At 36.6% G+C, this 22,999-nt stretch overlaps 4 protein-coding genes across 4 annotated transcripts; 2 read left to right on the top strand and 2 right to left on the bottom strand.

Annotated features, from left to right (window-relative positions):
- Positions 1–89: 89 nt before the first annotated feature.
- LOC118043197 (inactive receptor-like serine/threonine-protein kinase At2g40270) lies at positions 90–5,241 on the bottom strand. The gene is made up of 9 exons (XM_035051074.2): positions 5,003–5,241; positions 4,754–4,895; positions 3,940–4,011; positions 3,705–3,848; positions 3,481–3,621; positions 2,777–3,192; positions 2,190–2,389; positions 1,652–1,784; positions 90–1,000 (listed from the first exon to the last, which is right to left on the bottom strand). The coding sequence occupies exons 1-9, from the start codon at positions 5,097–5,099 to the stop codon at positions 402–404; spliced, it is 1,944 nt and encodes a 647-aa protein (XP_034906965.1). The 5' UTR covers positions 5,100–5,241; the 3' UTR covers positions 90–401.
- A 4,887-nt stretch (positions 5,242–10,128) lies between these two features.
- LOC118043199 (uncharacterized) lies at positions 10,129–12,275 on the top strand. Its single transcript, XM_035051076.2, has 2 exons — positions 10,129–11,313; positions 11,660–12,275. Exons 1-2 carry the CDS (start codon positions 10,192–10,194, stop codon positions 12,122–12,124), a joined length of 1,587 nt encoding a protein of 528 aa, XP_034906967.1. The 5' UTR covers positions 10,129–10,191; the 3' UTR covers positions 12,125–12,275.
- Positions 12,276–13,681: 1,406 nt separating this feature from the next.
- LOC118043200 (peptide-N4-(N-acetyl-beta-glucosaminyl)asparagine amidase A-like) lies at positions 13,682–15,584 on the top strand (the record flags this gene model as incomplete). The annotated part of the gene is made up of 1 exon (XM_035051077.2): positions 13,682–15,584. A coding segment is annotated over one exon (1,773 nt), but the record flags the coding sequence as incomplete, so codon positions are not given.
- A 1,337-nt stretch (positions 15,585–16,921) lies between these two features.
- On the bottom strand, positions 16,922–21,390 carry LOC118043198 (probable methyltransferase PMT23). Its single transcript, XM_035051075.2, has 8 exons — positions 20,475–21,390; positions 19,858–20,007; positions 19,404–19,674; positions 19,166–19,276; positions 18,754–18,925; positions 18,332–18,586; positions 17,684–17,878; positions 16,922–17,490 (listed from the first exon to the last, which is right to left on the bottom strand). Exons 1-8 carry the CDS (start codon positions 21,024–21,026, stop codon positions 17,304–17,306), a joined length of 1,893 nt encoding a protein of 630 aa, XP_034906966.1. The 5' UTR covers positions 21,027–21,390; the 3' UTR covers positions 16,922–17,303.
- Between the last annotated feature and the right edge of the window lie 1,609 nt (positions 21,391–22,999).

Below are 22,999 nucleotides of genomic sequence, written 5' to 3'. Positions count from 1 at the left end.
TTATAATAGGTCTGAGAGACTTTCATCAACCTCCTTTTCTTCTACATGGATGAAATTTCAGTGCTTCCATCTTGTATCCAACCCAGAAAAACAAGAAATCTTTCGACTCCTTTTTGGAAAAGTAACCAGAATCCACTAGGAAGACCGAAAGCCACCATGCTGAGCTTTACCCAGCCAATTTCCAACCAAAAAAAGAAAGAAATGGAACCGAGACAGGAAAAAAAAAAAGAAAAAAAAAAAACAGAGACAACGAGAGATGGCCACTCCGTTATATACAAGCAACCAGTCCCCCTTGCCTATGGTAGGTACAAGGGCGACAAGCCTACAGGCAACTGGTTTTGTGCCTCAATTACTAAAAACAACGAAAAAATTTGAGCTCATACTTACAGCCTGCTCGTATTTTAGCTAGCATCCGTGGACAAAATTTCAAGCTCTGCCCACCAAAGAGGAGAAAGTTTTGGGATAGCTGCATCTGGTGTCAGTGTAGTTATCTCTCTTAATCTTGCAGTGACGTCTCTCATTGTCGGTCTTCGTTTTGGATCCCGGTGCACACAAGATTTTATTACTTCACCGATTCTCTCCAGATTCTCCTCGTCGAAGGAGTCCAGAGTTGGATCTATCATTTCCTTAAGGGGCTGGTACCCTCTCAAATAGTCTGATGCCCAGTCTTCGAGTGAGACACTGTCTACTGAATATGGAAGCCTACCAGTAACCATTTCAAATAACAAGACACCGAAATTATAAACATTATTTTCCAGGCAAGCCACCGGCAGATCTGGGAGCTTCTTGCTAGATAGTTCCATCTCAGTTGCAATTATGTTGTTTGAGAGAGTGAAATCTGCGATTTTGGATGCGTAGTCCTCAGTTAGAGAGATGACTGAAGAGCTCAGGTTGTTGTGAGCAATTGGTGGATTCAGCTGGTGCATATGCTCAAGGCAGTAAGCCATGCCCATTGCGATTCTCAGCCGCATTCCCCAATCTAAGTGCTCCGATTCTTTAACTGCAGGATGAAACTTAATAATGAGATGTACAATATACAACAAAACTAAACACAAAGGAAATAGAGAGACAGGGAGAGAGCTTTTCTTTTTCTAGGGGAAGAACTCAATGTAGATTATAATTTTCAAATGCCTGACCCGGTGGCCAACTCGATCCTAAGTGCCTAAATCTTCCAAAACCTAACAATGCATCAAACTCAAGCTCTTATTCACCAAGTGTTCGAAAACCATGAAAGAGAAAAGGAAATCCCTAAAGTTGCACTCTGTTCAATCAACAATCATTTTCCTTGCTCTTTATCTTCTCAAGATAGGAGGTTAGTGTATAATTTGCATATAAAGATTCGATCCAGGATCATGGAAGATACAACAAAACAAAAGGAAACCAATGCATTATTCATACTAATCAGAATAGGTCAAACTGAAAGTACGATAGTTTTAACAGGAAGATTAACCAGGCAAAAGTTGCAATCATCTTTTGTTTTAAGATATTATTCATGATTTTTTTGCATTAACTCTGCACATTGATTTAGAACGATTAACTGTGTTTTTTAAATTAACGAATCTCAACAACAAATGGAAAGCAGCCAACTGATCTTTATTTTTGGTTTGCGGTCTGCCATAAAGATGCCGAACACAAATGTTTTCTCACTCACCGTGTAAATGCTCGAAGAGTGTCCCATTTGGAGCATACTCGAATACCATCATTCTTGTGAAAGGCTCCTCCTCCTCGCAGTACCCGAGAAGGTTAACAAAATTCTTGTGGTTCACTTTTGATAATTTCTCGATCTGAAGCATAAAATGTGAAAAGAATTAGGAAATGCCAGACCACGGCATAAGCATAGGGTTCATTTGGGAAAGTTGTGGCCGTGAATTTTGAAAAAGCTATAAATTATAGCTTCTACGTATAAGTACTGTTGTATTTGTGTTTTTTAAAATGTTTTTTTTCAAATTAAATTTATTTTATTTTTTATTATAAATTAATATTTTTTAATATTTTCATATATTTTAATGTTAATATTAAAAATTAATTTTTAAAAATAAAAAAAAATATTTATTTAATATATTTTTTTAACTAAAAATATTTTAAAAAACAAGTATTATATACCACGTTCTAGCATTTCTAACGAATCACAGTCACATTGATAATTTCCGTACAGGCACATAGTTCAACGGTAGTTACTCGTAAATTACCTTCTGCCTAAACTGAACTTGTAGGGTCCTTGACCAATCCTTGGCAGAAGCTACTGCGACAGAGGCCACAGCTAGCACGGCTATTTCAACTCCACTGGACAAAGTCCCTTTGTATAGTGTGCCAATTGGCGAAGAACCAATTACATTACTAAAATCTTCACAGCCTGCTTCAAGCTCAGATCTCTTAAGCTTTGGCACACCTGAAATGAAAATCTGAATTATGTTAGTACAAAGACAAGGTCAAAACATGAACATGGAAGCATGCAACGCTAAAGGGGATGGGGAAAGGAAACATGGACACAAAAGGATGTGGACCCGCTTTCTCTAGCACATGCAGGTGGTCCAGGGTGCAACATCTATGATAACAATTACAAAAATATCGACAGTAATTATCACAAAGCATCAAAGAATTCACCAAATTAAGTAAACTATGTCCAATCCGACATCATTATCCAGATTATCCGGTTCAGGTTTTCATATAACATATTAACTGAATAGATGTACTGACAAGAAATTAATTGTTTTCAATTTGGAAATGAAGTCCTAATAAATACCTCTTAATTATTTTACCAAGAAGAAAGACATACCAGTTACAAATGCTTTCTGAAGCTGTCCACTCAATCCTGTGGCCCAAGGATTGACAGAAACCTTATTGATTTTACAAATATATATACCGATGATTGAAACGAGAATAACTAAGGTGCCCCCTACAGCTCCAGCTATGATTGGACCCTGATGTTTTTTTGATGGGGAAGATTCAAATGCTACTCTGGGAGAGTTAGAAGGAGCTGGTGCTGAAATGGAAGGTGAAGCAGAACCATCTGGAGCAGAGGAAGTTCCAAATGGCTCACTTGGAGTTGGTGCAGGGGAAGTCATTGTAGGAGGAGGAAAAGTTACAGTTGGTGTTGCAGGTTTTGGAGATGGTGGTGTCCAAGGCAAGAAGAGTTCATGGTTGTTTTTCATCAGTCGTCTGTGAACTGCATTTTCTGTATGGGCAGCATTCCTGCCAAACATTGGGGGGAAAAAAAGGTATTATACAATAAGATCATGGAGCAGACATAATATTATGTACAAAGAACATTAAGAAACACAAAATAAATTCAAGAAAAAGTCAAAGGTACGACAAACGAAGGTCCCTTCAATGTCATTGACACTGAAGAAATTTCATCTCATGGTCTAAAGAGGAAGCCCATTCATGAACCTCGTTAGGACCGATATCCTGTGATTTACCCCAGACAACCAGAGCAATATCCCACTAGAGAATATCATCAAGTTGATGACAGTGACATACCATGTGATAGATCTTTTGTTGCAGGATGAACCTTTAACTGCATTAGATAACTGGTTCTTATCCACTTGAAATTCAGAAAGCATATCCAAATGTTGAATTTCAGGCGATAAGCTGTTGAGTTGTTCGTTGTTGTCCAGCAAACTAAAAATAGATAGAAAATAAGTTAATATGCTGTTAGAAGCAGAAGTTAACCTTGGCGATAACAAAAATTGTTTGACACTCACAGGATTGCCAGGGAAAGATTACTGCCAAGATCAAGTGGAAGTGGTCCACTGAAGTTATTGTACCCAAAATCTAGCACTTCCAACTCTTTCAGCATTCCAATCCCTTCAGGAATGATCCCCGTAAACGAGTTGTTGCGTAAAATACTGCAGTAAAACATTAAGACAATGAGAACGGTGAACATTTACAACATAAATCAGCAGGGCTCTAAATATCAGTCACCTAATGAATACTCACATAGACTTTATGTGGACAAGGTTTGTGATTTCAGGTGCCAGCATTCCTTCAAGACAAAGATCCTTCAAGTTCCTGCATGTTATATGACAAACTCGTCTTTAGAACAAAGACTTAAAAATAATCTTACTGGGCGAATGACCACATGCAATCAAAGCTCCTCTCCCTTAATAGAGAACTAATAAGAACTGCTCCAAGAGAACATTTGCATGTAAATGCAACAGCAAACAGTCATATTTTCTTCTTGACTGTCGAACAAGAATAAAACAGAAAACTGATCATATTTTGAAATGGATCAGAAATGCTAAATTTCAAGTAAAGAAAGCTATTTATGTTAACCAGTCATTGGTCCTTAAAACACATCAAACATGATGTTTAGCAGCAGCCCAAAGAAAATAAAGAGAATCCCTTGATTTTCTAACAAAGTTTTCAAAAAGATTGCAATAATCCACTTCAAACAAAATAAATCAATACACAACTTCTCAACTTGAACAGATATAAATCATTACACCACCCGTTGAAACTGCTAAACAGCCACCACAACAGATTGAGATTGACTTTAGAAATATCGATGCATGTTCCTCATCACTGATTTACTCGATTAATTACATAGCTAATCATAGCAAAGTTGACAATTTACAAATTTTAACATCCAAAATTTTAAGTAACCTTGAAGTCTGAAAAAAAAAAAAAAAAAAACTAAACTAAATTAGCAAGTCTTGAGTTCCAAATGCTTCCGAATTCCTTCATTTTCCTAAATTTTCTCAGAAACCAACCAGAACATAAATGAAAAGTCAGAAGCACTATAAAAACTTACAAAACGACAACTTTGCCATCATGAGAGCACTCAACACCAAACCAGGAACAATGATCAATCTCTCCAAAATCCATTTTCCAGCTGTTCAACGCACCGTATGGATCACTCACAATCCTCTCTCTCAACCTCAACAACGCCATACCTGCATCACCATCATCCAAACAAACAAACACAACCGCTCTTTATCTCACTTGTTCCAATACTTCCTCGAGAAATTAAGACAACACAGGCATAAAACCACTTACTTACCTTCTTCATTGAGTGAAGAGCAGAGAATCAAGTTTTGATATAGCAAAAACAGGATTACAACTCCAAGCCGATTGAATTTCCAGTTCTTGATCTCCATGAGAACAGCATCCACACGAACTGTATTGATTAATTGTAAAGACTAATGAAGAAATAAGAAATAAAACATTCAAAAACTGTCCTCTCTCGCGCGTGCGTTCTTAGACCCATTGAAGCCGCTTTTGATTTTGAAAACGCGTGCTGCTTCTCTCTCTCCCTCTTTTAAATTCATGGTATTGGACTTGTTTTTTACTGCTGTCAAATGTGAAAAGGACTTGCTGTTAATTTTGGAGCCCTTCAGGTCCCGCAAAGACTTGCTTCTTACTAATTACTGTAACCTTGTTTGGTGTTGTGCTTGCTCCGAATTCTCATAAATTTTGATTTGTTTTTATTTTAAATTATTTTTTTATAATTGTAGATTGTTTTAATGTTATGGTGTTAAAAAAAATTTAATATATTTTTAAATTAAAAACATTTTAAAAAAACAACTTCAACAATACTTCTAAATAAAAAAATTAAAAAATATATGAGCTGAGAGACACAGTCATTTTCCTAATTAATTGTTCAATATGTCATCATGGGACCCCTTGACATTTAGCAGTGTTTATTGAAATATTATACAATGATTTATTTATTTATTTATTTTATATTACAAATATAATGATAAGCTTCAATTTGATGGAAGGAATAATAGTAAATGGGTGTAGTTGGAGATGATGTTTTATGAATGGGTTTGGTGGGAGCTTTGGTTGCTTCCTTGATGTTTCTATTCAAGACTGAGCTTGAGATTATCTCAAGGCAAAATGCTACCATAGCATTCTCTTGTTTTATAGTCATAGTCTCTCTCTCTCTCCCCCTCCGATTTCAATTGATTTACGTGAGTTATGTTTGACATTGCTATTAATTCATGTTTTTAAAAATAAAATAAAATATATTATTTTTAAATAAAAAACAATTTCTGTTAACCTCTAAAAAATGCCTCATCTAGAAGAAGTCACTTACTACGTACGAAACTAGCACCTTGAATGGGACCATTTTCTTCAAATTGCTCTGCAAGCACTCTTAGATTAAAGAAATTTAAATGAAAATGCTTTTATGAGCAACTCAATCAGTTGCAGTGTAATTTTCCAGAGTTCGGCCCCTCCAAGGACTTCCTTAGATTGCTTTGACGTAACTCTTCCCTTCAGACTTTGCTCATGAAAATATATAGAACATCCCGGCCCACCTTCTGCGTACAGTTAATTTATTCTTTCGAACATGAAAGGGTGGTGTCTGTTTTAATTTAATCTTCCGAACAGGCGGTTTCTTTCCTACATGGCTACATGGGCCGTTCTACAATGTCGGCAATAATAATAATAATAATAATAATAATAATAATGGGGAGGAGGGGAATAGAGAATCTTAGATACCATTAAATAAATGTAACATCCCCAATCCCCATGCAATCTTGATAGAAATACATGCATGAATGATTGGCTCCATGATTTCAAAAGAAATGGGCTGAACCCTATATTCCATGGCACCACATGGTTCTCACATGGCATTATCGTTGCCTTCTGTTAGGGCTTTAATTGAGTGGAATTGACTCCATCCAGGCTCCCTCTGGAGTTTTCCGATTTGCAGTACGTAATCCTGATTGCATCGTTGATTATTCTGATCCCTTGCAGAAGCCTAGTTAGACTTTGGACATTTTTAATACAATTCATCAATATCGGAGAGGAAAATGCCAGCCGGTTTGAAAACTTCGTTGCTTGTGTAAGCAAAGTTGAAACCCGGGAAGTTAGCTGCCAGCAAATTAACTACCAAACAAAACATGGGGGACCTCGTCGTTTTTATACCAAATGTCAGCTGCGAACGTTCAATAAATTTCAGGTTTTATCTAGTGATTACGACTACCAAACCTTTGCACCATGAAGCCCGAAATAATAATGATTCCATTTACACTAATACAAGCTCTTCAGCTTAGGTGGCCGAACAAAATTTAAGTAGAAGAATGAGTTTTGGCTCTCTATTTATACGTACAGTGTTTAGGAATATAATTGAAATTGTAATTTTTAAAAATTTAAAATTATATTTCATTTAAAATGCGAAATCAAGATTCGGAATTTACTAAGATTATAAAAATAATGAACCAATGTGGGTCTTACCGTTTCTGCTTGAATAGACGCTGACATGATTTTTTTTGCTTCTGTTCTAGATTTTGTTTTCTAATTCCTGGCAGCTTGCCCTTTCATGCACATGGTAGGATCGATTCATGATGTTACCATCTTCTTCTTGATTGAAGCATCATGCATGCATGTGATCCATGTCCCACTTCATTGTTTTGATGTTAATATCCAGGCGGACACCACTACTGCACTCCACTTCCAATCTTTCATGCTCGTGTTCGGACAGCTTTATTAAATAAATCGACAGGTTTTGAAACGAAAGGGAAGTGCTAGCTCGGACATTGAAACTGATATGATGTTTGTGTAAGGAGAAAGGATCCAATGTGGTCCGTTTCTTTAACCAAAGCCCACGTCAGAGTCTATTTATTTCAACCAGCTTTATCCAAATTACGAACGAGATAGACAGCGATAGTCTTTGACCTGAAATAACAGTCTCGTTAAGGATTTAAATAAATTAAGATTTCAAACAAACCTGAAATTAATTTGGGTTTTCGGATTCGGGTCGGTTTTTAAAATTTGAGAATCAGGTGCACCACGGACAAGTCAAAAAAACATACAGCCGCTCCTAACATTTTCATTGAAGGGCGACAATGATTTATCCATCTCTTTTTTCGTAACTTTCTTCTTCTTCTTTTGTTTTTTTATTTGGATATAATTATTTTTTGAAATATTTTTTATTTATAAATATATTAAAATAATATATTTTTTTAATTTTTTTAAAAAATAATTTTTAATATCATGCATTAAAATAATCTAAAACATTAAAAATATATTAATTTAAAATGAAAAAAAATTAAAAAAATTTCAAAAGATTTTAAATATATTTTTAAAATACAAAAATAAATAAAATTAATAAAATTCGGCTATATTTTAAGATGAAAAGGATGAGATCACTTTTACAGTAAAGTTGATCCACGTGTAAAAAAAAAAAAACTCTTTCATGATAAGAAAAAAAATGAAGATAGAAATCAAGATCCATTTTTCATTTCAATTCCTTCATTTTGTTTTTAAACTATTTAAAATGGATTAAAATAGGTTTTAAAGTTGAAACTGATTTGTAGACATTGCCGGATGGAATTAAAAAATTTTTTTAGATGACAGCTGTGAAAACAATGTTTTTAAAAAGTTGTGGATAGAAATTCTTGATCCGATAATTAAAAAAGACAAAAAACGATGAGTCATTCTCATTGAATGACGCATCGTTCTTTTTTAAAAAAATACATAAATTTTTAGGTTTTTTAGACTTTGCTGGGACATGTCGCGTTTAAGCCAGGAGGCATTGAGCTGATTTCTTTTTTCTTCTGATATTTGGTTTTTAGTTATTCTTTTATATTCTTGATCATTGTTACAATTTTTGTGGGATTTTGCAATTAATTTTGCCTTCTTTTTTTTTCCTCGTACAAGATTATAATATTGTTTTTTATGTGTTGGCAATTCACAATTTTAACATGCTATTTTTGTACACAACTCAATATATACACTCAATTCACAATTTTAGCCTTTTTTTACTTAACAGAGCATTGAAATATTTAAATATACACTAAATTTAATTCTTAAAAACATTTTATTAGCTTCAAATATTATAAATTTACTTCGATTTCTTAATAATAACTTTTTATTATTATTTGTCAATTCAATATGCACAGTTTGAAATTTAATTATTTTGTTCTTATTGAAAATCACATGTGGTAATTTAAAATAAATTGTTTTTAATGTACGATTCACATACTTTATCTGCACATGTCAATATCTGACAAAATTATTTTGATTTACTGTAATTTTAAATTTTAAATTAAAGTAAATCAAAAATAATTTTGTCAGATATTGACATGTGCAGATAAAGTTTCTTAGGGCCCTCGAACTAGCAAGATATATAATTAATGTTTCGGTATGTGTTGTATTAATTAGCCGTAAAAACACTATTTGAGAAAAACTTTACCGAATTGTCTCGCCGAATAGATAAAAGGACAGCGATGATTAGTTATTCGGAGTAATTTTATGTACGAACTCGCATGAACAAAATAAGCTAACAGACATAATTGAGAAAAACTTTAAAAATCTCATTATTGAATGTTCTTTGGGGCTGTGAAAAGGGAACGGAAAGTGGAGGAGATGGGCCTGGGGATAGGGACAGAGGATTAATTGGGGATTTTGCGGAGAATCTCGAGGATCATGGTTTTGGGTTTAAGCCTTTATGAGAAAGACGAGACAGATTCTGATTTTTACGTTTTGGGCCTTAGCCTGGTTGTTAAGGAACTTGATCTAGCAAGGCCCATTTTTTAAACTTCATCAATGAACAACGAATAAACAGCCGTTTCGATGCAAAGTTTTTATATTAATTTTGATGGAAAAAATGCTTCACTAACTGAATTTAAACAAAACAGTACAATAGCACCCTCAGGAATGCGAGCCAAACCCTGCAACCAATCAAGAAAGCCTTCTAATTTGCGTAAGCAACATAATTAACAAAATAAATCGCTAAATATTATCATCAGATTGGTTTTAATCAATCCAGGTGGGGGCTAAAGTGGGACATTTCTCCAGGAGCAGGGTGCACTTGTAACGTTTTGGATTATTTTCTCTGCACATGAGTGTTTTGTCTTGGCACGTAAATTAATCATGCATTAACAATTTAGTAAAATTAAATACTTATTATACAACAAATCGAAGCCCCTAAATCCAAAAAATACAGTTCATGCATTATTCAATTTTTTTTTTTAGATTTAGTGTATTTTGTTTTGGATTTAAGATTTCCCATAGATAATTCAATATTAATTTTAACCAAACATACATAAGGTTTTTCTCTGAATCAAAGTTAAAAAAAAAAAACTTAAATCAATTTATAAAAATTATACCAAACATAGAGTTATTCAATGCGATCTTGTTTTTTTTCTATCTTATGTTTTTAGCAATTCTTGTAATGCTATTACAGACACTGGATTAGTGATGAGTACAAATCATATTGGATAAGCCTTCTTCTTCTTTATGAAATTCGTATTTTTAACAAAGCGCCAAACAAGTCATAAGACAAGAACCCCACTTCTTCACGGGTTGATCATAAGAAACCACAAACCTCACTGCCTATTACCAAGAAGACATCACTCCTCTTTCGCATCACGTACACCTACAATGGAGAGATTAGTAGAATTATCAGACACAGAGGTGCGCATAGACTTCTTGCTGAATTCCAAATGCCGAGCGACAGTACGTTTGAGGTCACTTTGTGCCACAGCCCCGGTAGCTTTCAAAATCCAAACTTCATCTCCGCACAAGTTTCTTGTTAATCCACCATCTGGACTCATTTCTCCTTTGTCTTTCGCTACATTCCAAATCATCCTCAGACCCCAAAATCAACTCCCACCTGCTTTCCCACGCTCTCCGTCTGACCGTTTTCTAATCAAAACGGCTCCGTTTGCTTCCAACTCGCCTTGTTCAACTCACCCCGACTCGCTAGCCTCCTGGTTCTCCTCTCTCCCTCTCGGCTCAACTCAGGACTTCAAACTCAAGGTTGCCTTTGTTGGTCCCTTTCTTCTACGCCACGCTGTCAGCTGTGGAGATGCCGACTCAGTCAAGAATATATTGAAGAGGCAAAAGACAATTCTGTCTGAATTAACCCAGAGAGATGCTGAGTCGTTGCTCCGAGTTGCGACCGAGTTGGACAACTCGGAGGTTGTGGTGAATTTACTGCTTGAAGGCGGGTTGAAGATTGACGCATGTGTGACAGCTGGTGGGGTGGGGTCTTATCAGGTGGATCCCAGGTGGGAATCCAAGGGGTGGAGTGATTTACACGTGGCAGCGGCTCTTGATCGGGCGGATGATGTTTTGGATTTGTTGAAAGGATCGGGGCCGTTGGATTTGAGAGATAAGGAGGGAAGGACACCGTTGCATTTGGCTTCTAGTAGGGGAAACATCAAGTGTGCTAAATTGTTGGTGGAATCGGGTGCTGATAAGGATGCTAAGAGTAAGGATGGTAGGACAGCGTTGTATAGAGCAGCGGCTAGTGGTGACCGTAGGATGGTTGAGATGTTAATTGATGTTGGCGCGGACCCCACCATTCTAGATGATCGTGGCCGTTCAGCTATGGACGCTGCTCGTGACAAGGGCCATGTAAGTTGATAAAGAACTTGCGCGTCCAATTTTAGCCTTTTGTTTATTACTGATTATTAGCTACGAAGCTTAAATTAAAAAGCAGATATTCTGAGATAACATTATTATTTGTTGCATGCTGCTGGATATATTGGAAGTAAGATCATGAAAAATAACAAAGACAGAAACTCGGATTTTTTTTAGCAAGTGACGTTACGGATTGAAAAAACAATTACCTATCTTACATGGCATTGTTTTGAGAAAGCAAACTGTGATTTTACTGTGAAAACATTCAACCCTGACATCTTGGTGTCCATCTAGTTGAATTTTTCTTACTCTTCAACTGGTACAATGTATAACAATGCAGGAGGAGGTTGTGGAGGTTTTACAATGCGGAGAGCTAGCACTAATGGCCGCAAGACGTGGTGAATCAGAGAGCCTTGAATCATTACTGAGAAGGGGTGCAAGCTTGAAATATCGCGATCAATATGGTTTCACAGCGTTGCACGCAGCAGCTGTGAAGGGACACAAGGACATAGTGTCGATGCTTGTTGAATTTGGAGTAGATTTAGAATGCCAGGACAATGAAGGTCATGCCCCGTTGCATTTGGCAGTGGAGGGCGGCCACATAGAAACGGTGGAGGTGTTGATCAACAGGGGAGCCAACGTTAATGCGAGGAGCAATCGAGGCGCCACCCCTCTCTATATGGCTAAAGCCATTGGTTATGATGATATTTCACAGTTTCTGGTAAACAGAGGAGCCTCCTCTTCTCCCCCCCTCTCTCTGCCATCCTCGTCATTTCTCATGTTACAACCAATAAACCAGTCTTGAATCACTTCTTTTTTTTTTTTCTTTTTTCTTTTTTGTTATTTTGACTGAACATTGACAAGTGTCAAGAGCAACATGTTACAGTCTCATCCTCAACTCGATAATTTGATCACTCCCATGAGAAAGCGGGGGTCACGAATGCATTGCAAGCAAATTATATATTGTCCCGCACAACACCCACCAGCCTGTGGCGGAACTCTTGGTTGTTTCTCAGAAACACCAAGCTTTGGTACTAAAGTCCACCAGGTTTCTATTAGGGATATTTCCTCTACAAACATTTCTCAAAACCCTTCTGTCACATAACTTCCACAGTTCCAGCATTAGATCATCGATATTTTCTTTAAAAGCAGGGTCGGATTTGTCGTTTGTGGACAATCGGGCAAGATTGTTGTTATGGTTGATCCTGCCGTTGCGGGTCTCTAGCGTCTGATCTGGGCAGTGGATGGCCTTGACTGTTGAGGGTTTGATGCGGGAGCCGAAGTTAATTTTGGCAATGGGTAGATTAGTTGTACGAACAACTAAAAACCTGGCTCCGAGAAAGGGATTAAAAAAAAAGAATCAAATCATTAAAAACTAACTATAATGTCAAAAATTATAAATAAATAGTAAAATCCTAATAAGAATCAAATTTAGATTTGAAATATACTGATTAATAAAAACCCAACAAAATAATATAAATGATGAATGAATCCTATAGTGAAAGTCCACCTTCCTATTATAGATTGAGCAAGCAAGATGGTGAATCTAGTTTGAATGCATAAAAAATCACTAAAAAGGGAAAAGACAATGCTTTCCTACTGTTGTAGGAGAAGGAAATTTCCTAGCTTTCCTTACATGGAGTCCATTTAGAGTTTTCATGTCATGATTCTCATGTACCTCGCATATAGAAACACACTCTCAACCTGCAATTGGATCTTTACAGTTTACATCACTGGCCTCGCATCTACTCTCCTTTCCTTCAACTCATTTCCACTGCATTAAAGATTTCTCCAGATATATATATATATATATATATATATATTTCTAACCTCTAATCAATCTACCAAGTGGATCTTTTTTGCCGACGACCTAGGGTGAACGTTTGAAGCATCAGATTGGTTGGTGTTTATTAATTTAGAGTATAATTGGTTTTCAATGACGATATTTGCTTAAAATCCCAGTCGCTGCCATGTTTTTCTATATCCTGTCTCGGAGGCGGCTTTTTCCATTGACGAGTTCTTATATCCGTGACAGAAGAAACATGATAACTTTTGATGAAATTGACGAAAGGGAAACATGGAGATTTTCTATGTATTTTGAAGTTAGTTAGAATAACGAGGCACGGGGCAAGGAGGGTCCCTACCCAGTGTCCTTTGGTTTCAGCAAGCGACAAGTTTACTGAACAAAAAAATAAAAAATAAAATCGAGGGCAGTAATTTCAAGATCTTTTTTAAGTCAACAGAGACTGGCTTCACATCACATAACTAACCATCTCTCTCCTCTGTCCTCGTCGCCACCCAAAATAGAAGGAAACCTAAAAAATGCACCCATCTCCCACTTTGTTTCTCCTCCTCCTCGTGACCGCGTCCCTTCCCCTCGCTCGTTCTACTTCACCAGATCACTTTTTCAAACCATCCTCACCACCTCGCTCACCCTCACCCTCACCCTCACCCTCACCCTCACCCTCACCCTCGCCCACCCGAACCTAAAGAATACTTCGAACTCACCCATCCTCTACCGGGCGATCGTTTGACCGCATCATGCGTGCACCAAACCATCAACCATTCATTTGCCAATACAATCAACAAACCTCCTTTCTCCACCCCATACTACCCCCCATTCGACTGCCCCCCTCCCTGGTCCCACGTAACCCTCGAATTCCACGTCGAATCCAAAGGTGACCAATACGATCGCGTCTCCGCTTTATGGCTCGGTGGCTCCGAGCTCCTCCGCACCAGCACCGCTGAACCCGAAGAACACGGTATCTTCTGGAATGTTCGAAAAGACATCACCAAGTACTCCTCTCTCCTCGTACAAAACTACCTTAACTTCACTCTCATGCTCGAAAACATCGTTAACGATATCTACACCGGCGTTTACCATGTTAACGTCACTCTCTACTTCTACAAAGATAACGCAGTCAAGGTTCCTTTAACCGGTATAAATCAAAATCTGATTGCCCCAGTTTTACAATCACCCTTGTTTGGAGACAAGAGTATGTATGATCCACCAGCTGATTTGATAATTCCGATTTCAGCATCCGATAGTACAAAGGGTTATTGGTTTATAATAGAGAGTGAATTGGATGTCAAATTTGAGAAGGTTAGATTTCCGTTGAATACACGGAAAGTCGTTTTGGAATTATATGTGTCGTTTCATGGGAATGACGAGTTTTGGTATTCGAATCCGTCGAATTCTTACATTAGAATGAATAATCTGAGCACTCCGCGGGGTAATGGCGCGTTTAGGGAGGTCTTTGTTACAATTGATGGGAAATTAGTGGGATCAGAAATGCCATTTCCGGTTATCTTTACCGGAGGGATTAATCCTTTGTTTTGGGAACCGGTTGTAGCGATCGGTGCTTTTAATTTACCTACGTATGATTTTGATTTGACGCCCTTTTTAGGGATGCTTTTAGACGGGAAAGATCATGTTTTTGGCATTGGAGTTACGGATGGGATTGAGTATTGGCTTGTTGATGCTAATTTGCACGTTTGGTTGGACACAGCTTCCACGGTTGTTGAAGCTAAGAACATTGTGAATATTAATCCTGCGTCGGAAATAAGTCGTAGGGAAGAGTTTCGATCACTTGATGGATCGTTTGAGATTAAGGCGGAGAAGTTTACACGATTGGAGGGGTGGGTTAAGTCGAGTTCAGGGAATTTGACTACTAGTATTACTCAGGAGGTTAGGCTTAGGAGCTCGATAAGGTTCAGAAAGAATGGATCTTATAAGGCTGTTAAACAGAGTATCAAGGTGAGAAGAGAAGCGAAAGTGTTGAATGATGTGGGTGGATTGGTTAGTCGTGTTACTGTTAGGACAAATTATCCTCTCAAAGTGATTTCTGTGACTCTTCCTGGACTGAAGAACGATACTTATATTCTTGTTACTAATGTTACCCATGAAGTGAATGAGAGGATTAGAATTGGGAAGCTGTCGAGCCATGTTAATAACAAACAGGTTTCTAATGGTTGGATGGAGGTTAAGGATCATTCTGTTCTTTCAGGTGAAGCTATGACTAATCAAACTTACGTTTGCAGGGATGAGTTCGGTTGCTATGTCAGGACTGTTGCAGCATTGAACGGAACACTCATCAAAGACGATTCTGCCAATGTCTGTCCATCTGTTAAGTAATTTAATTTGACTCTGTTGATTCTAATGTTTGTTTCACTTGTTTTGAAATTCAAAATAATGTTTCATTTCTGCAGCTGTACATGTCCGTCTGTTCGTTAATAGAAATTTCTGATCTCTATTTCATTGCAAAGTTTCTAGTTCAAAACAATCTTGTTTCTCTTTTTAGTGTTCCTGGATGTGTGATTCTGAACATAACATACAGTGCTGACTGGTAGCTTTTGAAACCTCTGCTGCCTATAAAGCCGTCTCCAATTTTAGAGCTATTATATTGCTGCAAATACTAGATTTGCTATTATGCTTTGTCACTCTCTGTGATTTCTGTGAATTCATTTCCGAGATGATTTTGTGGATTTCCAAGTGTCTTGGTCGTACTGTACAACTTAAGGACGATGTTCAGGTTTTTACGCTCTGATTGTTGTACAGGGATACCTTAGGTGGTTTCCTGTTAGAATTGTTATATTCACCAGTAAGATTAAACAAATAAACTAGGAAAGAAGGTGCTGGTTGTGAAATAATGTCAAAACTGTTTATGTACGAGTACAACTGAAGTTGTCGTCTTTAGAGAGTAGAGATTAGAAGTGAGATGATTGTGTAGATGGGAGATGTGATCCAATGAACTAATCTGCTTGGAAATCAATTAGCAATGAAAGCAATAAATTAACTAATTTGCTTCATAATTTAATTTAGTTACTCTGCTTTTTGAAGACTCCCACACAGCGATGAAAAGGGATGTCCTACTTGCCTGAGAATTGGAAAAAAAACTGGACAGAAAAAAATACTAAGAAAGATAGGGGAAAACCATCTACTGACTACTTTGATAATGCCAAGATACGAGCATCCATATGTGAAGTTTCATTGAACTTGCGCCTGTTGTCAGGATTCCAGAGCTACAGGAATTCAACTCAACGATAAAGAATGTGATACAGGCTTGCATGTGGCGTACATTAAGCTGTGTCAACAAGAAGCTACTGCCAAATTGATGCAGATTGATAGCTTGCTTTGGTTTGCTTCTGGTTTTCAGTACGATCTGATTGAGTTCGCTCTCCAAGAAGCTTTAAAGTGTGGTTTTCTAGTTCTCACTTTGTTGTGTTAAACGTGGGTAGTTTAGCTGCCGACGAATGCTAAGTAAATATTAGACATGGATTGTAGAGGAATTAGGGAAAAGAAAAAAATTCAGTTTGTTAATCTTTTTTGAAGCTTGTCATCTTCTATGATGGCTATCCGCCAGGATTCAGCTTTGATTATGTGTACGCATCTGAAACAGAACAGCTACGTTCCCTGTGAAGCATAACGACGGGGATGCTGGGATGGCGGCGCTATGCGCATATTCATATCTCTGCTAACAGATTTTATTGTGGCTTGGAGACGCTTCATTGCATGGCGCCATGCATCGTTATGTGGTTCGGGGGCATAACAAAAATTAGGCGTAAATAGCAAAATGACTGCCAGTACATGCTACCTATTGAGTTCGAAGAAAATAATAAAAAGCAGCTGCTATATTCAAACAAACTGGATACAGGCGTCTGTCGGTTGATATCAGCATTGTAGCAACTTCAAACGACTAAGAGATCGTGTATGTTTTTATACAATTAAACTTTTATACATTGGCAACATAACCACAGAATTTTCAGTAATTGAATCAACCGCTCTGATCTCTTTTTGTTCATATAAGATGCACTATAAAGATTTACACCACCAAAAGAGGGGCGATCTTCTTGTCGCAGTAATCAAACAGCTCTCAAGAATATTTTCATCAAAATTCTTTAATAGCTTGATAATAAGAGCATGTAATTTTGAATCCAAATTGACATCACACGAGGAATCACGACCTCTGCCCACTATTTCACCATTATTTGGGACGCCAAAACCCTTTGTTGCCAACGAGAAACTGTCCTTGATATAGGCTCGTTGACCACTGCATCGAACGCAATACTGAATTTAGCTTGTTAACCATCTCCATAGTGTCTTGAACCAAAATATATCCACCAGGTCGCAAGATGCGATCCATCTCCACAGCTACATCTATGATATCACATCTGAAAAATTGCAGAGTAAATTCAACACAGCAGCCACACAGAGAGTAATCCTAGAAGTTCATTGACAACATGGTTGCCAAAGCACCGATTTGTCTCATATTTTGCTGATTTTTTTATGCAACATCCAAACCACAAAACAACCATAAATCAGAGTATAATGAGCAAGCTTTAAAAACAAGAAATGACACAGCACCTTTGAGTTAGATTTCTGAAGAGAAAGCTGGCGTGCAATAGATCATATGTTCTCGGATAGGTATTCAAAGACTCACACCAGTCATGATAGATTCCAATCAGCCCTCTGTCAAAAATAATGGGCAGAGTATCTTCCATGTGTACGGGGACAACATTCATCACCCAGTAAGGAAGGTCAATGAGGGCTGCTGCAAATCTGTAAGAACAAAAATCTCAATAGCACAGCAAGCTACAATTGCAGGGTGTGAACAAGCAGTCATGCAATTAAGTAGTCCAAGAAAAATGTTACCGCTACACATTGGGCAATAGTGCATTTTTTTTCTTTCCAAATTAAGTGTGGGAGTGCACGTGTAAATTTGATTAAATAACATTCAAGTGTTAGCTGTCTTGATTTGCTTTTTTAAAGGTAGAAACTCTAGATTTATGGAAATGGGAAAAAAAAAGTTAAGAAAGAGAGATGGATCCAAATTAGATAACGACATTAAAATCTACTAGCAAATTGAACATTCATAGCCTAAACATTGCTCTATGAGGACAACTAAATAGGGAAACTAAAGAAAAGGAGAGACCTAAGATAACAGCCAAACAATAAAACCTAACAAATAATACAAACCAGTCCCAAGTGCTTTGCGAAGATTAAAAATCTTACCCTCCATAGCCAGCATTCATATCCATTATATTCCGCACACTCGACCAGTTTATAGCAGGGCCATCCAGATAAACATCAGATACAAGAGATGCCCAATGTTTGGTGTCCTCGATAAACATCTCTTCAGCATCTGACAGGGTTGTCAGGCTTGGTGGCTTACTGCTAATTCTATCAGGCCATTGTGTTGGCCAGCCAACCAGGTTACCCATGCTATCAACTGGAAGTCTAGGAAGACATCCACTGAGAGGTACATACCTATCAGACCGAAAAAAAGTTTTGAAAAAAATGAAAGAAGAAAAGTCATAAGGGGCAAAAATTACTTTTTCTTACACACAACAACTAGACAGGCCAAAAGCCAGTCGGCTAAACAAAACATAAACATCACAATTTCCTGTAGGAGATGATATTTTCACAAAGAATACCATGGAACATTCTTATCATCCTGCTGCTCACAAAGAGGAGGATTGCTTTCTTGGCGTTTTTCATAGCAGGAAGATGAGAGAGGCTTCTGATATATTACAAGTCCGATTCCTGATGAATCAACAGTCTTGGCAACAACCTTCCAGCATATAGATTTTGTCAAAGCTACCATAGCTGAACCAGACATGCAAGATAAATTTCCAATTTAGATCAACTTAGAATAGTCATTATTAATTCCACGGCTAATTCTGATGATTTTGCAATAAAATGGATATAAATAAGCAACATGAAGGAGATTGTTGCCCTCTATCGAGTCACGAGGAGGGAGATAATTAGTGTATAGAGAAAAAATAAGGATGTGGTTGGGGGGGAGAAGAGTAAGAAATACAAGCACAGAGACAACTATCAGCTTACAATTCCAAACATTGCGATCTCTCTCATCATCACGATATACTGGAGTAGCAGACCACACAAAGAAACCCCCAGGTCTGAGAATTCTGTTGAGTTCCATTAGTGGTTTCCCTCCTGAAATTTAATGAAAAGCATCGCAAATACGTCAACTCCCAGCTAGGCTGATAAAGAGGAGAGAACAATTCAAAAGATTATTCATAAGAGACAAGAAGTTCAAACTTAATATATATAACACTAATACCATCTGCATCCCAATGAACCCTGCATCGAGCACAATGAATCAGATCAAAAGCATTATCTGGAAATGTCAACTTTTGTGTGCCAATGACAGAAAGCGTAGCAGGAATTCCCCGCTCCAGAGCAAACTGAATCTGAGCTTCATGTTCATCCTTTGGGGCAAATGACATGGTAATAACATCTTTGTCCAGCAAATAGCCACCAAAGCTGGCAACGCCACAACCAACATCTAAAATTACCCTAATGTGCCTCCCCCACTCAATACTTGGCAAAGTCTGCACATTACAAGAATCATAAGAATCATCCACCAATTACCCACCCAAACACACAAATTACAATCCATACCAATATCCAATGACACATTGACCATTGCCTTTCCCAGGCATAACTAATGAGCAGCCAGTCACAAACCAACCATATTTAAGAAATGAGAATAAAATTAAGTCAATTCATCCCACCTTTTCAATGAAATTGATGTAGTTAGCAACCCCATCCTTGAATTGGGTACCACCACCAGGGAAAACAAGGAAATCCCCCTTCTTAATCACCCAATGTTGATCCTTCTTGTATTCGACAAGCTTAGGGTGTGGAACGTTATCATACCAAATCTAGAAAACAGAAAAAAAGGGGAAAATAACTAAATTGGATTATCCAAACAAAATATAACGTAGAATTTATTTTGGCTTACTTGTCAATGAAACCCTTGAATCAAAAATGAAAAAAACAACACCCATTTAACACACGCACAAAACCCATATATGGGCATCCAATCTATAAATGGTAGTAGCATTTTACACCCTTCTCTTCATTCATTCATTCATTATTACTATTATTATTATTTTCTTCTTTTTTTGGATAATTAACTTCAATCCCATTCCACCATAATACATCCTTGGGGGGGGGGGGGGGGATATCAAATCTCATCCCTCACTCCTAAAACAATACAAAAAATTTAGGTAGCTCACTTAAAATTAAGCTTCCAGATTTTGCCCAACAACTAAAACCTGAAATAAAAGGGAAGAAAACTAACTAAAACCAAAATCTTACCAAAAAGAATTAATCAAAATAATCTCACCATGTCCCTGCTTTTCGGCCACGGAACTGGCACTTTATAACCATTAGGTAGAGGCACCAAACACCTTGGACTTGGTTGCGGGCAATGCCTCTCTCTATGCTCCATATGCCTTCTTGATTTCAGCTCTTTTATAGCCTGGAAATTATCCAAACACGGTATATAATCCACTGCCACCGGTCCTTTACACGCCCCCCATTTTATCTTCAAATCAACTATTAGTAAATTATTTTGATCATTATTATCAATATTAGTAATAGTAGTATTATTATTTTCATGATCATTTGATGAATTGGAATCATTACTATCATCGCTCTTGGTATTATCGTTGGCGTCATCGACATTTTGGGTGGTGTCAGGTGAGATGGTGGCGTTTTGAGAAGGTTTTGAGGTAGTGGGGTTAGATTTTTGGAGATCTCCGAGAGAGAATGTGAGAGATTGAAAATTGTTTGAGTATAAGAAGAAGATAGTGGCAGAAACGAGTAAGATAGCAAGAGCGAAGATGAAAGGGTATTTTCTTTCTTTGACCAGACTTTGAACAGATATCATTGCCATATGCTTTCTTTTTGTGAGCTTTTGGGAGAGAAAGAGTTTAAGCAACTAGCAAGGATCGAGATCCAGAGATTTTGGGTCGGAGACAGAGATGCGATGGCATTCAATCACAGATGACCTTACGAGGAGCAAGGTTACAGAAGGGTTAAAGGGGCTAAAAGTTCTTCTAACTATTCTGGGGCAATCGCTGAGCTTTTGTATTTTTACATAAGGAGAAAAGAAAACCCGCCCCAGGTAAGAAATGACGGTAGACACTTGCTCGAACCTGGTTTTAAAGGCAAGTGATCTATGGTGGAATTATAAACCACCATTGGCCAAAAAAATCATCCTCGTATAACCATTAGATCCACCCCTCCAGCAAGAACTGCAGCAATACAAAGACAATAGTTACATGTAATTTGTTTCTATTGGTCAGTTACCTGGTCATTTTCAATTATGTACTAAAAGGCAGTTTGATATGATTTATAAAAAAAAATAGTTTTTAGTTATGAATAATAATTCTAGAGTTATTTTTAGTAAATAAATTTTGTAAGAGAAAATTTCCAAGGTCTGCCCTTTATAATATTTTATATTCGTAGTTTCATGGATTACAATTTGTGTATATGGTTAATCGAATAAAATAAAAAGATGAATTTGTTATCGTATATAATATAATACAAAATACACAAATGACAAATTCATCACTCAAAATTGATTGATACGCGATTTCTTCTCTCTCGTGCCAAGATTTTCGTCTAATTTATTAATAAAAGAGGTGTAGTCTACCCATTAAAAAAAAAAAAAAAAAGATAAAGAAAGCTAAACACACATGCCTTGCCTTTCATGCCCATGCATGCTGAGAATTTTTTTCGGGCTAGGAGTACGGGCCAAAAAAAGAAAGAGAGAGCCTTTCAAGCCCATGCATGCATGGGGTTCTCTTTTGAACCAGGAGTGGGGTCTGTCCTCCCATACACAAACATTAATACCCATTCTAGTTTCTATATGAAATTAACACTATAAGCCATGCGCGAGATGCTGCAGGTTTGTGGGATATTTGTGTATTGTCATGAATTTATGAAAAAAATTAAAAAAAAATTATATAGAAAAAAACTATTACAATCTATAATATTTTTTAAAAAAAACTACAAAATTAAATTCTTAACATTAATATTTAAAAAATAAAATGAACAGAGAAAACTTTGAAAAAAATCATAACAAAAAAAAACAAAAGGAAAAAAAAAATCATGCAAGGAAACACTGTAGTAATTTATAGTGTTTTATGATGAAATCTACAGTTGTAATTCTTAACCAACTCAATATTAAAAATAATAAAATCGATGAAGATAATTTTAAAAAAAATCATAACAAAAGAAAAAATCATATGGGAGGAACATTGTTGCAATCCACGGTGTTTTAAAGAAAAAAAAAAACTATAAAAAAAAAAATCATGTGGGGAAACACTGTATCAATCCACAATGTTTTTAAAAAAAAAACTACAAAGTTAAATTTTCAATCAGCTCCATATTAAAAAAAATAAAATCAACAAAAACAACTCTGAAAAAAACACACAAAAAAAAAGCATGCAGGGAAAGTTAAAGCTGAATTCTCAACCAGCTCAATATTTAAAAAAAAAAAGTTCAACAAATATAATTTTGAAAAAAAAAATGTGGGGAAACACTGTTGCAAAACAAAAACCACGTGGAGACTATTGTAACAATCCACAGTGTTTTAAAAAAAAAAATCACGAAGCAAAATCAACAAAGATCATTTTGAAAAAAAAAATCATAAAAAAAAGAAGAAGAAGAAAAGCCATGTAGGGAAACATTGTAATAATTCATAATGTTTTAAAAGAAAAAAAAAACTGCAGAACTAAATTTTTAATCTGTTTAATATTAAAAAAAATTGACAAAAATAATTTTTTAAAAAAATATAAAAACAAAAATAAATAGAAGAAGAAGAAGAAGAAGAAGAAGAAGAAGAAGATAATTTTGGGGAAA

The sequence above is a fragment of the Populus alba genome, chromosome 10 (genome assembly GCF_005239225.2).
Source record: "Populus alba chromosome 10, ASM523922v2, whole genome shotgun sequence".
Lineage (NCBI taxonomy): Eukaryota > Viridiplantae > Streptophyta > Magnoliopsida > Malpighiales > Salicaceae > Populus > Populus alba.
This window is presented reverse-complemented; position numbering and strand designations above follow the sequence as displayed.

Excerpts from the sequence above, each read along its gene's own strand:
- LOC118043198 (XM_035051075.2), bottom strand. The coding sequence starts at position 21,026 with ATGGCAATGATATCTGTTCAAAGTCTGGTCAAAGAAAGAAAATACCCT. Across the intron at positions 19,277-19,403 it reads GGTTCATTGGGATGCAGATG|GAGGGAAACCACTAATGGAA; the intron begins GTATTAGTGTTA and ends ATTAAATTTCAG. Across the intron at positions 18,926-19,165 it reads AGATCGCAATGTTTGGAATT|CTATGGTAGCTTTGACAAAA; the intron begins GTAAGCTGATAG and ends TGTCTGGTTCAG.
- LOC118043197 (XM_035051074.2), bottom strand. The coding sequence starts at position 5,099 with ATGGAGATCAAGAACTGGAAATTCAATCGGCTTGGAGTTGTAATCCTG. Across the intron at positions 3,849-3,939 it reads CTTGTCCACATAAAGTCTAT|TATTTTACGCAACAACTCGT; the intron begins GTGAGTATTCAT and ends GTTTTACTGCAG. Across the intron at positions 1,785-2,189 it reads AAGTTCAGTTTAGGCAGAAG|ATCGAGAAATTATCAAAAGT; the intron begins GTAATTTACGAG and ends TTTATGCTTCAG.
- LOC118043199 (XM_035051076.2), top strand. The coding sequence starts at position 10,192 with ATGAAATTCGTATTTTTAACAAAGCGCCAAACAAGTCATAAGACAAGA. Across the intron at positions 11,314-11,659 it reads CTGCTCGTGACAAGGGCCAT|GAGGAGGTTGTGGAGGTTTT; the intron begins GTAAGTTGATAA and ends ATAACAATGCAG.